General features: G+C 41.7%; 1 protein-coding gene across 11 annotated transcripts in view; it reads right to left on the bottom strand.

Moving 5' to 3' along the window:
* MAST4 (microtubule associated serine/threonine kinase family member 4) overlaps positions 1–16,014 on the bottom strand; it is a 524,826-nt gene that overhangs the window by 149,550 nt on the left and 359,262 nt on the right. The window contains exon 1 of one of the 11 annotated variants that reach the window (XM_037150797.2): positions 535–14,888. The exons of 9 other annotated variants lie outside the window; for them this stretch is intronic. In XM_037150797.2, coding sequence (XP_037006692.2) covers positions 535–626 — 92 coding nt within the window. In that variant the 5' untranslated portion in view covers positions 627–14,888. Of the gene's footprint in view, positions 1–534; positions 14,889–16,014 lie in introns of those variants that run through there. One more of the 11 variants, XM_037150795.2, reaches the window with a different exon arrangement.

Genomic DNA, 16,014 nt, shown 5'->3' with positions numbered 1-16,014 from the left:
TCCGTATTAGAAACAAATGTCAGAAGCCAGTGGGGGGAAAAAATGGCAAAGTTATGCAGACCTGGCTCTTTAAGCAGACAATTCAAACCAGGATAACTTGAACTATCTTTGTATAGTAAGTAGTACATGTGAATCTTATAAAGGTCATATATTTAATAGAGGGGACATCTGAAAGGCTCTACAAAGAGAAGCAGAAGCCCTGATGTCTGGGTGAATGAAATGGATGAACAGGATCAGATCAAAGAGACAGACTGAGACAAAGTAGCTCCTCCCCATCCCCTTTTCTCTGCCCACCGCTCGCAATTCAACCTCGCATTATCCGCATTTCAAAAGCATAAGCCTCGGAAGCACGTTCATCAGGATTCCCCAGGAAATCCACTCAGGGGAGAGAACTCCTGGAACAGTGTCCCCCTGGCAGGCCATAAACTTTTCAAACTGTCACCCAAGAAACAAAACCCCGGTGTCTAAGGCGGCTTACACCGTCCCGAAGTCCACGCTTTCCCCTTTCCAGGCAAAGGGGCCCCGCGTTTTTACCTTTGTGTTCGCCGCAGCCTGTTCCCACTCCTCAAATGAGGCAAAGTAAAGTTTGAAAGCACAGTCCAAAAATTGGGGTCAGACATATCCATTCCTTTCTCTCTTCAATTCACTGCGGGTTCAAGGCCAAACGACCAAAACGGAGAGCAGTGGGGGAAAGGATCCCGATTATCTACGCACTCCCTGCAGAGGAGGCGTGCTGCGAACTGGGATCTGGAGAACAACTTGGAGGAGGTGTGAGAAGCACCCGTCCCAGCCTCTCGTCAGCACACAGCCATCCCTCGGGGTCCGGGGAACTCGTTTCCTCCCGGGTCGGCCCTCTCCCGGCCGGCCCCTGCCAGAACCTGCCAGCCCCAAACAGTAATCACAAGAGTTGGGCCGCGCGCTCTGCTCCAACGCCGTCTGCGTGCGATCCGGCCGTGGCACTTTGTCATCTCCTGGGCAGATACCATTCGCGGCTCCGGGGGGTGGGGGCGACGACTATTTTAAGTCTCTGGTTCCGGGAGGCTCTTGCCTATCAGCAAACCATTCAACATCCGAACATGCCCAGTGCTGAGTTTCCTTTTGGTATCTACATACAAGGAAAAGAATTTCCCTGAAAAAGCTCCTCTTCTGCTCCCCCTCCCCCAAGAAAGGGAAACGTAAAAGCACTTTTACAAAACTGGCCTGTTGGCGGACTTGCGCGGGACACCTTTGTGTCGCCTCCCAGCCCCGCACTGAACGGGCGCGGGCTGGGGGGGTGGGGGCGGGGAGCGGGGCCTCCCCCAGCCCGACACCCCCCGGAGGAGCGCGGCCTCACGGAACGGGGGCAGCCTCATGGGAACGGGGGCGCGCTGCGACCTGGGCAGGGGCCAGGGGAACCAAGCCCGAGGAGCCGGGACACTGGAGCATCTTCCACCTCGGCGGCACCCCCGGCCCAAAGCCCCAAATGGATCATTCCCCCCAAATAAATAAATAAATAAACCAGCCGCCGCTCCCAGAGCGAAGGGGTGAAGTGCGCAGCGCACACCTGATGGCTAACCCGTGACTCACGGCGGAATGGATCACCGTTGAGACACCACGAGGAAGTCAGTCCTGCCCCGCCAAGACGCTGGGTGCTGGGCAGGGAAATCACGCTGTGGGCTGCGACGCTCACCCTGGTAAACTAAATTTATGAGTTACATGCATTTGATGAATTGCCACAGAGCACACCTGTTTGGCTTCAAACGGCAAGGCCTTATTTAGAAAATACTCAGCGACCATGATTAAAGACACTACCTGCATTTATTTAACAAATGCTAGAATTATTTTCCTTCCAAGTGCCTTGGAGTTTGAATGGAAGGAATGAAGAGGAGGTTGAATTAATGTCATTGTCACTCATTTTGAAGAAGAGCACGTTTCCCAGTAGATCCTGAAACTGACCAATGCTTATGTAAACGCATATAAAGAAAAAATGGAATTTAAACTAGTTGTCTTAAATCTGATGCAATATGGCAAGAGACACTAATATTTTTTTTTAATTAAGCAAAAATAACTTGTAAAAAACGGCTCAGTTCACCCAGGAAGTACTGGGAACAAACAGAAATTTGCTGACAGAAATAAGAGGGTTAAGCCCTGGCTGGTGTGGCTCAATGGACTGAGCAGGGGCCTGCGGACCAAAAGAAATAAGAGGGTTGCAAGAAGGGGACGGGGACACCTTCAGCTGACAAGGAGGAGGGGAAACAAGGGACAGGAGTTCTCTTTGGGATCAAGGGTATCTAACTCTTGTGATTGACAGAAAAGTATTTCTGCCTCAGGGACTTGAAGGATGAGGGTAACACTCTCGTGCAGGGCTGTCTTGTGCATTATCAGCTCCTCAAATCCCTACCGAAGATCCTTGAAGTCCACAAAGTTAGACAAAGAAGCCAATATTTTCTCAATTTTACAAGACATAAAATACACTTTACCAGATACTTTTGGGCTTGGTCCACTATTTTTCCCCCATACTAAGCCTTCTCTCCATAGTAGGAATGTTTTTGTGTATTTTAAAAGTTTATTTTAAGGGCTGACACAAAGGTAGTGCCCACGTTCCAGAGCCGAGTTTCCCAACCTCAGCACTACTGACATTTTAGGCTGGGAAGTTCTGTGAGAGCTGTCTTGGGCATCAGAGGATGTTCAGCAGCATCCAAGACCTCCATGCTAGGTGTCAGTTTTGACGATCAAAAATGTCTCCAGACATTGCCAAATGCTGCTGGGGCCGGAGAGGCAACAAAATTACCCCTGGTTGAGAACCACTAATCTAGAGAAAAGCTCTGCCTGAGTATGGTGGCGAAGGGCATTGGTTAAGAGCAAAAATCTTGGGTTTGAATTCTGGACCCAATCATCACTGAGACCTTAGGCAAATCACTTACCCTCTGCCCATTTTCCCCCTTTTTATGGGGTCGAGGATAGTGCCAACCTCTAAGAGGCTGGCCTATGTAAATGCGAGGATATACATAAGCCCCTTCAAGCAGAATCTAGAACACACTTCACATAAACATCGCCGAAGCTAAAGGAATAATGTGCTAAGAGATGGAAGACTGGGATGAGGCCAACCCACACCACGCCCCGTATTTTTATGGTGACTTGAACATTCCTCTACCAAGCTGCTTGTCACACTGAATTATAACTGTTTACTGCTCTCTTCCCTTATTAGTCTGTGAGTTCCTCAGGGGTAAAATGATGTTTTATTGATCTTTATCTTTCCAAATTCTGACAGTTCCTGATTTATACAACCATTTAATAAGTGCTTTTGGAAATACTGATGCTTCAGATGTTCATGTATCTATTTTTTTCTCTTTAAATGCCTCCAGATTATTGGTACTATAGGTCAGTTGACTTTCTCAAACAATCTCAAATTCTTAAGAACCCCATGAAGATATTTTTAAATTCTAAAGACATTCTCTTATTGACTCACTTTTATGTACATTCTATAACTGGAAACAGATGTGCTAGCGTCCATTCTTCAGTCTTCACGTGGCTCTAAGAAATGTCACAAATCCAAGGGAAACTCTCTTTGAATCCTCCCACCCCCCATCTCCAATGGTAAGCCCAGGAAATGACTTTTGTGCTCATTTTTATGTATCCCAGTTTAGAAGGGTAATTACATACTAGAGGCTTCCCAAAGAAAAACAATCGAGATGGTAAAAGGGGACCTGAAAGTGTGCTATATGAATTATGGGCTGAAGGAACTCTGTTGAAAGTGGGGAAGAGAAAGTTTAGGGAACAAGGGACAGAGGTTGCTGAGTAGTGAAGTAACTATTTTGTGGAAGAATTTTTGGACCCAAAGATGAAGATGGGTGAAACAACAAGAGAGGACTTCCTATATGGGTGTTTGTGCAGAAAGCAGTGACGGAAGGAGACGCAGTGGGTGAGACTCGGGTTCTCAATGGATTCAAGACCTGATGACTCTGTACATCCCAGATCTTGTACTAAGGAACTTCTAGAAAAGCCCATTCATCTGGGCAGCACCCATTAAGATGACAACAGCTAACATGGATAAATCAATGACAGAAAGTATTCATTTTTTCTCTTGGTTGAATGGTGAATATCCTGGCCTGTGGTCAGCAGATGTACTTACTATCTCCACTCTGGACATTTTGGGGAATCCATTGTGCAGATTTTCCAAGGGATGGGTAAGGACGTGAGTATTTTTTTTTAGAGACTTTTTTTTAAAGATTTTATTTATTTATTTTTAGAGGGGAAGGGAAGGAGAGAGGGAGAGAAATATCAATGTATGGTTGCCTCTCGTGTGTCCCCTGCTGGGAACTGGCCTGCAACTGAGGCATGTGCCCTGACTGGGAATCGAACCTCAGTTGTTTGGTTCACAGGCCTGCACTCAATCCGCTGAGCTACACCAGCCAGGGCAGGATGTGAGTATTTTTAACTATATAACTTTGTATGATTTTTACACTTAAAAGTCTTGGGAGAGTTTGGGTTGTATCCAAAATGAAAAAAATAAAAATGGGTAAAGTAATGAGGACCCAGAAATGAACTAGTTAATACAGTGAAAGTGGCTGATACATTCCCACACTCATTTAAGATAAGAGTAGGCGTGACACTAAATTGTAACTTGTCTTCTAACCTGTTTGACTTGATTTGGGAACCTATGATTCAGAAGGTAATGCAGTCAGTAAACACAAGAATTAAAATTGTCAGAACAACTGACATTTTCCTACAGATAAAATCATTACACTGGCAGAAACTAGCGTATAGTTTAGTTGCAATTGTGGTAAAACTCTGGCTACAGAACTAAGAGGGAATTGAGATTATTGGAAACTCTTAAGTCTCATCTAGGTCAATATACAGAGACTCGGCAGGATTTTCTACTTATTACACAACAACTAAGCCTACACAGCAATGAACAAGCTTTGTGATACAGGATGCTCATTCATTTAATCAGGATGCTATTATCTGACACTGTTTTATGAGAAAGGTATATAAGATTGGAAAATAAGCTTGCATGCTACTAAAATACTAGCTTAGGACTCAATGTGTATTTCAGAAATGATCAAACTCTTCACTATTTACTCCCCTCTCACATATAAAAAATATCCAGGTCCTTTTTACTGACTTCAGTTTTCCTCTCTACTCCTCACCCTCTGCCCCATGTTCACTCGGCAGGGTTTTCCTCCTTCCTACACAGAACAGACTTAAATATCCCCGGAGCTTTGCCTTGAACTTAGACACTGTGGGACACTGTATACCGGTATAGATGTGAGGCCTGGGAAGCTGCAGCTCCCAACACTAACCCTCTGGTCACAAGAGCATGTCCAATGAGAAACATTAAAGAAAGCGGGGTTTATATTGAGTTTCCAAACACACTCTAATTTTCGCTTTGTCTGAGGATTCTGCTATAAGTTAACTTTGACTTCTATCCACCGCATCTTCAGAGCACCCAGATGTGACTACCTCCCCAAGGCTATCCACACCCACAGGTCTACTGTGGTCACCTTCCAAATGCTGTCTCGAGATTTTAAGAGTAGGAACACAAATACCAAACTGCCCCGCTTAAATGACAATTCTTGTAATCACTGCACATTCTGAAAAATCAAGTTTAAAGACTGGGCTAGGAATGTGAAGCAAGTTGCACCAGTGGGAGCGGGTGGAATGAAAACTCTTCTGGTGGTGTTAAACACTTTTTAGTTTTGCTCACATTACTAAAGTACAAGGGAAGATAAGGAGATAAATAAAAACTAACTTGTAGGGGTAGATCTGAATGTCGGAAACCAAGAAATGGATAAGAAGTAAGGATAGATCATCCTTGGAATATTAAAAATATTTTTAAATAGCATTACAACTTAGGTTATGATTTCTAAATTGTATAATTAAAAAAGGGAACAGTAAAAAATGATTTCTGTTTCTTGGTAGGTTCAACAGAGAACTGTATAATCCCCAAACGCCGGTTGAAGGGTAAAGGTCCAAGACAGGAAAGGACAGGCAAAGGATGGGCCAAAATAGAAGGAGAATGTAACGTTTCCCTCAGATATTCCATGGATCCCAACAGAATCAGAAGCTCGGAAAATGTAGCAAATAACAGGTCCACAAAATCCAAGAGCAGATAACAGACAGAGATGGGAAATGACGCATTTTTCTCCCAAAGTGCTGGCTCCTTGGCTTGTGTGGTAGAGAAGTGGCATTGAACACGCGTGACGGCCGCCCAGCACATAGGGCCAGGGAGGGTTTCATCATCACTGTGCAAGCAGACTGCTCTGGCACTCTAACCTCTGACTTTCAAGCAGGGGAAGGTCCCGGGAGAAGACCCAAAGCTTAGTCTGACAGAGTTCCACCCCCTGGAAGAGGAAATGGACAGAAAAACTGTATCATCCTCACAGGGCCAGAGGGGTCATCCAGTAGGAAGGAGGCGATGGGAGACAACCATAGATGAATGATTCTTTCCATCTAAGCCAGATGTCTGAAGGACCCATCAATTAAGCACACTGAGCCCTGGCCTCTAATAGAGCTAAATAATCCAATTATGGAGCCCAGAGCAAGGTCTGGAGATCAGCACCCTCATCTGATAAGTGGAAGGCCAACTTCTATCTTGCTTTAAGACAAACTCGTGGCCATTTACTCTACACGCCTTTCTGTGAGCCTCCCAGTCCCCACTGGGTTAGCTTTTCCTCCACTGGGCTCTGCTCCTGCAGGAAAGCATCCCCCTAGTCTATCAACTCCAAATCCCTTGGTTTGCAGATCTGGCTGCCTTAGAGGGAGAGACCCTTGAGCACGGGGGCTGTACTTCCTTCATCTTTAAGTCCTCAATACAACTATTAGGATGAATGCTCAGGCAAGAGAGGAAGGCTCTGCTCAGGGTTGGAAAGATACTCGATAGCAAAGTTAGGTCTGGAAGACACATCTATGTTTTTGCAAGAGTTTTCTGTCTATTCCTCTTAGAGTTTCATGAGTCCGTTCCATTATCTATATATGGTATACCTGTGAGGCAGGTCTAGTGTCTCAAATTTCTAAATCTCAGAAAATATAAACCGCACACATATAGCTGTATGTACGCATGTATATGTGTGTGTAAGTAGTTTGTAAGGAATACCGAATGTCTTTTTTATTGTAACACTGACCTTCAGTCACTAATCACTGCCTAGGCCTCTGTCTGGAGTTAACTTCAAGGACATGGTATTTCTTGATTCAGAAGCTGGGATCTAAGATCCTCATTTGCCATCCAGTGCCTGAGCATGAATTAACAGTACAATTATAAGAAGTACCAATTTGGTGTAAGTGGGTCAGTGTAGTTATATTTAGCCCTGTGGTAACTGACACAAAGACCTTTCTGTAATATAGGATTAAGGTTAATTTATCAGTTCTTCTTTTCTTGGACATTTTTCCAGGTCAGACATCTTAGGTTACAAAAAATTATACTGTTAAAGTAAGAAGTGAGAGTTTCTATCCATGTACCATGGAGGGCGCACCACAGACAGAGCTGGAAACTGTGGCTTCTGAAGTAATCAGAAGGTTTAGCCACAGAATTCTCGGGCAAGCTTTAGTATCTAAATCTATTATGTCATTTTTATATAAAAAACTTAAATATCAATTTATAGGAGACTATATAGACATTAGGCATAAAAAAGTTCACTCTAGCTAATTTTCATAGAAATACAATTAAAACATCAATCAGATTTTTTTTTTACCCATTTAACTGGCAAAGATTAAGAAAAGAAAATAATGCTAATGAGAGGCAAGGAGACAAGTTCATTCTACCAACTTTCTGGAAACCGATCTGGAAAATAAAAACACACACATACATATGAATGTGTTGTGTGCATACATACATCTACATGTAATACACATACAAGTACATATTACATATATGTGATAAATTGGTATCCAAGGAGGTATACAAATATAATCAAGTTTGTGCACAAAAATGTATGCGTGTGGAAATTAAAGACCACTTTCATGGTCTTTAAAGGTAATAAAGACCACTGTGGTAGACAGACTAATAGATTCTAAAGACATCCAGATTCTAATCCCTGCAACCTGTGAATATGTTATCTTACATGCCAACAGAAATCTTGCAGATGTGATTAAATTAAGGGTCTGGAGACAAGGGGACTCTCCTAGCTCCTCTGGGTGGGCCCTAGGTGTAATCATAAGCATGTTCATAAGAGGGAAGCGGAGGAAGACTGGACAAGAGAAGGAGGCAAGGTGACACTGAAGCAGCCTGCTGCCTGTGCGGGCCTGCGCCAGGGGCCACAGGAAACGCCACTCCAGACCTGGAAGGAGCTCATACCCTGACTTTTAGGCCAGGAAAGCTGGAGACTTCTGATCTCTAGAACTCTAAGAGAGTAAAAAAATACGTTGTTTTAAACAACTTGTTTTGTTGTAACTTGTTACAGCAGTCATAGGAAATGAAAATGACGTTTTGAAAATTATCTAAACAGTGGTAAATGCTTCTGAAATATGTTTAAAAAAATGGAGCACTTCTATGGTATAAATTGTTTAAAATATAATATATATAAATACAAAAGTTAGAACTAAACAAAGTATTTTTAGTGAATATCTATAAGTGTGGGATCATGGCTAATTTTATTTCTCCTTATAATTTTTTTATTTTTTATGAATCTATATTATTTTTAATTAGGTTTGAAAACCCTGATTTCCAGAAGCCACACATTTGACAGAGTCTTTTTATCATGACCTGAGAGTTCACGTTCCCGACGATTTTAGAATACTTTGAAGGATTTACACACTTAAGAACACATACTTTTACTCATTGCTATAAAACTTGATTGATATTTTTTGACAAACAAAATAAAATGCATGTGTACAAACTATCCAAACCTTAGAAATAAATACTCAAATCACTTTAAAAGAAGTCTTTTCAACTCCTGGGAATTTTATAACATAAAAGAATGAAAAAAATATCTGCTTTCTATACATAAATTCTTACCTGTTTATGACAACTAAGCAAATAGGTATTTTTAAAGCTGACTGGGTTATAAATCCATGCAGTGGTTAGTTTTTGGTTGAATGTATATATTAGTATTTACAGGCTGGTCTGGCTGTGTGTTCCACCCGAGAAGTTTTGGATTTCAGGCCTGCTTTGCTCCATTGTCCTGTGCGTGAAAGCTCTCTTCTTTCGTTGCTCAGAATCATATACTTTAGAAAAGCTCACTTTTAATATCAGCCAAATATGTACACAGTAAAAAAAAAACCCTTAATTTCAAAAAATTATATTAGCTATAATTTGGGATCACCTCTCCCGAAATACACAATCTTGTTATTTTCCACGAGGCTAGAAAATTTAAACTTTACTATTTTTATTTAGCTAGACAGTAAGACTGAAAGGCAAAGACCAAGTTTCTGGTACCAAGCAGAGAAATGTTCCTTGAACCAATGTATTGTCATACATGTCATAGATAACAACCATATCAATCGCTACCAAAAACTTTTTAAAAAGTTACTCCCTTTATTAAGTGTTATGATAACAGCCAGTCATGTCATCCTCTAAAGTAGCAAGTAGGTGATGAATTAATATCTACTAACGTGAAATAAGAATCATCTCTATAGGTGGCTCTTGCTAAATGAGCTACCTATAGAATTATAAAGAATGCTAATAAAACAAGGCCAGACAACATTCACTCAGCAGGCATAGAAAACTGAAGAGAATAGAGCAAATCTCACTTAAAAGTGGCAGAAAAAAACACACTAAGTTGGAAAATTAGAAAATGGGAGAAAAGTAAATTTGGGGACATTTTTTCAGCTGGCCACGCCCCAGTCATGGCCTTCGTGACCTTGCACCTGGATTAATACAATACCCTGCCAGCCCCCACTCCAAACTGTTCTTCCAAAGCTGCCCAGCTCCAATGCGTGCACGCTGGACAATCACTTTACTCTCCCATGAAACACAGTTCATGGCACCCCGCTGTGCCCGCAACATTTCTTCAGGTGTGGTTTCCATCCTACCATCCCTGATTTATCTGGAGTGCTTGTTACAAGTGCAGATTATGGGAGGTTTCTCAGACCCAATGATTCAGCATTTGGAGGAGTAACGCCCAGGGACTTGCATTCTACCAAAGTGCCCAACATATCTATGCACAATGAAGTATGAGAGGTTTTTCATAGGAAAATCCAAACCTCTTTGAAGAGAACACTTTATGATGTAGTCCCTTGTTATCTCTCCAGCCTTATCCTTGGACACATGTCCCCTTTGTGGTTTATGCTCCAATAATAATAAAATATGTGCTTGTCAGAAATACTGAAGTACGTAAGATCCCCAGACACAGCAGCTCGGCCACACCTCATTGCCTTTGCACAGCCTGTTCCCTGTTCCTATTCCACATCCTCTGCCTAGGAAACTTCTGCTCATCTTTCGAGTGTGAGCTCTAAAGTCACCTCTCTAGTCAAGTTCGCCTGACTTTCTCCTGCAAACATAAGTATTTTTTTCTCTTGGATCTCTCATGGGTTTTACACGGGTCCATGCCTTTTTTAGAGCATTCTCCTGCACACAGTTGTGTGTTTACACAACCAGTTCTCCACTAGGCTTTAAGCTCTGTGAGTACAAGGACAGCTTCCATTCATCTGTGTTGCCTCGAAGTACACAGCAGGTACTCCACAGAATGTGTACATGCAGACATACTATTTTCTAGAGTTAAAAAAGAACTGTTATTTTGTATTTTTCCAACTATTACACACAAGCCGTTAGGGGGATGCTTCTGAAACCACATTGCCTTTTGTCAATTGGTTGGATGCTTTTTCTTTTAAAGCACTGTCATTCTTGATAATCTTCATTATGATCAGTTAAAAAGGATAATAAAAATTTAAGTCTATGACTTTTAGGCAGATTTTAATGGTTCATTATGACATGAACCAAAAACACTTATTAGCTTTTTACTTTCCTTCACAACAAGCATGGCTGATGAAAAATGGTACTTTGTTTCCTCTGAACAAATGACTAAAAACAGGAACTAGGGCAGGGCGACCTTTTTCCTGGAGTGGAAACTCAGTCCTACTGGGGACATGATTAGCACACCCTCTCCACTGCAGTGAGCAGATGAGAACAGAGAGGGCACAGCAGGTGAGCTCAAGGTTTGTGATCTGCAGATTACCACCTCACTGCCCAGGGCTCAGGGCTCAGGTGTGTCAACTTCCACAGCAGAACCTCCTCCCCCATTTAGGGAGAGCTGCACAGGTGAACAGATGTAGCCCACACAAGCCATGTGTGATGACCGGCCTCCTCTGTCCATCCCCTCTCCTACCACCTCTCTTCCTCTGTGGCAAATGCCCATTCCTGCAGCTCCACCTTGCTCTTATTCTGTAGCCAACAATCCCGTCTAAGGGTTTAACTAAAAATTAAAGTTTTAGTTGATAATGTTGAAGTTCTGACTATCCAGCTGGGTTTACATTTTAAAGGGGATTGCAAGTTTTAGAGAAAGGTGCAAGGAGCAGGCGTTGGGCAAGAGTCCGAGTTTGGTGGATCATGCTGCCAGTCAGAATCTGGAGACAGGCTCCCCCAAGACCGGTAGCTGAAAAACAGAAGTGAAGATGCAAAACCTTGCACTGGAAGGACCATCAGTACCTGATGTATGAGTGTATGCTATTATCTCTTTTAAAAAATTTCCTTACAGGCATCAAAGGTGGATGACCTATTTAATAATTATGAAGACACCAAAAATAATCATTGCAGATTATATAACAGCATGGTCATGTCACATAAAAAACCATAAAATGGATAACTATGGTATGATTACAATTATATAAAATCATGTATGTGTACAGATAAATAAGCAGAAACCTCATTTAAACTGGAGTTGGCCTATAGGGGGAGCTCTCACATCCTGCTGCTTGTCAATTACCCCAACTAGGAGGAGAGGTACCTTCGATCTCTAATAGGAATGTTGTAACTACTCTAATACTCCAGCGGGAGGGAAGAAGGAGGAGAATCTTCTCCATGGCTGGCTACCACTCAGCCAATGAAAGACTGTTACAACTCAGCTAATACACAGCAAACTCCTGGTTTCCTCCAATGGACTCTCTGCTTAGACAGTCCTTCTGAACGTCCTCCGCCCCTGCCCCCCATAAAATAATAGTCTCTTGCTTTTGTTCTCTGGGCTTGCACATAGATCACCATTAGACTTCATGTCCAAAATTGCAATTTTGTTGTTCCAAATAAACACATTTTGCTTGAGAAATATCTGGCTATTCGAGGTCATCATATGCATATAGAAAATTTATAGGCACCATGAAAGCCTAAAAATGGTTCATCCTAAGTGATTTATTTTACTCTTTCAGTTCTGCTATTGTTGTTTTAATATATATCAAAACACATTTTATATTTTAACAGTAATTTCCTGGTCTTTGGTAACTTGCTCCATGATTATACCATTTTGACTTTCTGCCAATCTATCTTCCCTGAAGCAACTCAACTATTTTCAAATAACACTGCTTGATACAAAAACACAGAAAAAAATGTGACGATCCAGGCAGGCTGTCCCTGTTGGTAGCTCAGGGAGGGACAACCTTCAATTGTTCAGAAACACTAACCAATAAATTGCCAGGAGCTAAAAGATAAACATAATCATCACTGAAGATCTTGAGTGACATTTGACTTTATCAAAGTCCTTCCTCTCCCTTTCAAAATAATCGTTTCTTCTATTTATCCTTTGTCATTGTCTAGTACCATAGCTTTAAAAATAAGCACTGCAGAATTCATGGCTCAAAGACTCATTCAGAGTTTCTGCCCCAGAAATGGGATCATATACATTTCATTGAGCTTCCAGCCATCTGTCAGGTACCTAAAACTTGAGGTAGGATTTGTCACTTTCAGCTTTATTGGGGAGCAACGTCTGTTGCATGCAATTTTCATAACTGAAGAGCTCTGGCCCAGTCTCCCAAATCACAAAGGCTATTTTAACATGTGTCTTTAAAATCTAACACAGGTAATTCCCACCAGTCAACATGTGATCTGTGGATTGAGCCTATCGGTTAACGTAAGTATTCAAACAAGAACAGTTTAGAGGGAAAGGGAACACAAAGTCTTTGTGATGTCTTATGAATATGAGCCATGCCATGAATTACTGAACTGTTTCAGTGTCCTACTTTCAAGGGAATCAAAGGACAAGTGGAAATAATGAACAGATGAACAGACCAGAGTATGCAACCCATACGGCCAGTTTTTATAAGTGAATAATAAGTTATCAGGATAATGACTCTGTCCAGAGTCGATAATACCCTCCCTCACCCTATTCTCTGCCTCACAGTAGATCAGGGTGTTACTGCTTCTTTGAGTGAAGTAGGAATTTAAGGTCCTATAAAAGTGCCTTGAGACATTCACTGACACAGTTCTGAATCTTGCTTATTTTTATTTTTCATCCAAAGAACTCGCATATGAGGAAGAAATAACTAAAATCATAAAATGCTATTATCCTAGAAAAAGCCCAATAAATTTTTAAATCTGTTTCCCCAAATGAAGTCACATCTAATATTCTTGTTGATTCCAGGATTTATATCGAGAAGTATACAAGACTAGTTAAGTAACTTAAAAAAAAACACCCCAAGAAATGCAGCCATGTAAATTTATCATCAGCTGAGAGATGAAGTAACATAGAACAGTTGTGGTACTATGACTCTTTAAATTTGGGTATGAAAACTGACTCCATAAATACAATATAGTTCCAATTACAGTTTATTAGTGATATCAGTTTCCAAGGCCATATAAAAATTATTTTATTTCTTTGGTGAAAGAGATTAAGCAAAGCATGAGTAATAAGTTTCACCCGATGAAATTATTTGAACTTCTTCTCACCCGGAACCTTCCATAGAGCTGTCAACAAGGGGCAAACCCTAAGTCTGAATTTCACTGCTGCGTTTCTCTGTGAAACGTGTGTGGGCCTGCAGGAGAGCAGTGCCCTAAGGGAGAGATGCAGACCAGAGCTACAAAAGCAAAATCCTCAGTGTGCACAGACACACAGAGTCTTCGAGGACTCTGGCATTGGCTACAGATTTTTAAACAGTTAATGAAAATGAGAAATAGAATATAAATAATACATAAAAGAGAGATTTAAGATAGATGGTCTAAAAATTGTTTTCAAAAGTTAGCTTTTACTCATTCTAGGAAAGTGTTTCCTTCCTTGCTTGAAAAAACGTTTGCCTAGTGTGAATGTGTGGTTAATTGAGGACTCTTGGGAACTCCCTTACAAATGTTCCTGAAAGCATATATATTTCTTTCCTTAAGCTGGTTTCAAAATGTCAGTGGGTGGGGGGATTACGCTTTACCACACAAAGTAGCATTTTACACAGGGCACACGTATGTGCCGATACACGTTTTGGCCAGGCGCACACACCTGCACTGCTGTTGTGCCTTGATTCCCCAACGCCGCAGACTCTGCCCACTTCGTGTGAAGGACCCAGGACTGTCACCGACTTCAGTGAACCAGGGAGAACTGCCACGGATCGACAACGAGGCGAAACCACTCGGAAGACAACAGCTCGCCCCTGACATTCTATAACGTTACTAGTTTTGGAATTGTGATGAGAATAAGGACCAATACGTAGCTCTTACCAGATTGTGCACAAGGAGGGGAAAGGAGAGAGAGTCACGCTCAGAGTCTGAGAAGAGGCTGAATGCGGGGCCTCCTGAAAGTCAGGTTCTTGGAACTCTTACCCTCGGAAGCCCCATCCGACACGCTGTCAAACATTACCACATCCCACGTTAAACCTTTTTTCCTATGCATCATGTACGTTTTCTATTTTTGCTTCACATCTAAGCAATCATCACACATACTGGGGAATTCTCATGAAGTGCAAGGATCTAAAATAGAAATAGTTTTCAAATATTACACTTTTATGATTGGCAAATGTAATGAATGAAGTTGGTATGTTTACAGACAAATACCTCATTTTCTCTAATAAAACTGTAAGCTGCAATAAAAAAAAAAAAACTGTAAGCCACAACCTCATTTCAGGAATGTTCAAATGTGAAAAATCCGTTTTTATCTAAAATATAATACAAATTTTAAATCTGCAGGGGTTTTTTTTTGTATTTTTTTAACCAAGATACCTCTCTATTTTGCAGACTCAAATCTGTCATAATTCTACGACTGCCTGTCTCCTTGGCACTGGGAAACTGTGTGTGTACTGAATGGGCGCTACCGCGGTGGTTGACACCATGCTCAGGAGCCACTGCCTGGGCTGCGGACTGCAGCATCAACACAAACGGGTCCTGTGATCTTCGGCAAGTCATTTAATGTCTAAGCGCCTCATTTCCTATTCCGTAAAACGAGAATAAGAGTACTTACCTCGTAGGACTGTTGCTAGGATTTGCTGGTATTTCTTGAGTGTTGAGAATAGAGCTTGACAACCTAGAAAGTACTGCTCAGTGCACTGTTCTGTCAAAACCAGTGGGTGAATGCTGCTGGAAGAGTCACTCACTTTCTCCAGCAAAGCCATCCTGGAGGATTTAGAGGGACCCCGCCCACATTTCGGGCACACAAATCCATACATCAAGCCCTAGTCCAGTGCCCTTAATTCTGCCTTTTCCTTCCCAGACAGTCTTCTGTAATATAAGAACAGGGATAAATTCAATGCTGGGGATAACTCCCTTCCACGTTCAGGGTCAATGAGTAGGCAAAGGATCAGATATTAAACACCTCTCCCCCCACAATAAATACTAATGTCACTTCCCTCTAGTGGCAGAGATCCACAATTACAACTCCCCAAAGAGACTAATTCTTTAGGGTTGTACCAGAACTAATTCAGAGAAAAGTCAACTTCATTGAAAAATTCATTTTAAGCCAGTGGGCACAGACTAAAAAACCATTGAGTTTTTAAAAAAATAAAGCAATATTAAAAATTTACAAAGTGTGATAATTATTCACTTAGCATCACCAAAAGAGCACCATTAATTAAACGTAACCCGACTGTAAGTATTTAATACCTACTTCCATGTTCTCTAAACACAGTCAGTGCAATCCACATGATAAATGGCTTTTTCTTCCCCTAAGTTTTTTAACGGACGGGGCTCATTAGTTTACA

The sequence above is a fragment of the Artibeus jamaicensis genome, unplaced genomic scaffold (genome assembly GCF_021234435.1).
Source record: "Artibeus jamaicensis isolate MK-2021 breed Jamaican fruit bat unplaced genomic scaffold, CSHL_Jam_final scaffold_369, whole genome shotgun sequence".
NCBI lineage: Eukaryota > Metazoa > Chordata > Mammalia > Chiroptera > Phyllostomidae > Artibeus > Artibeus jamaicensis.
This window is presented reverse-complemented; position numbering and strand designations above follow the sequence as displayed.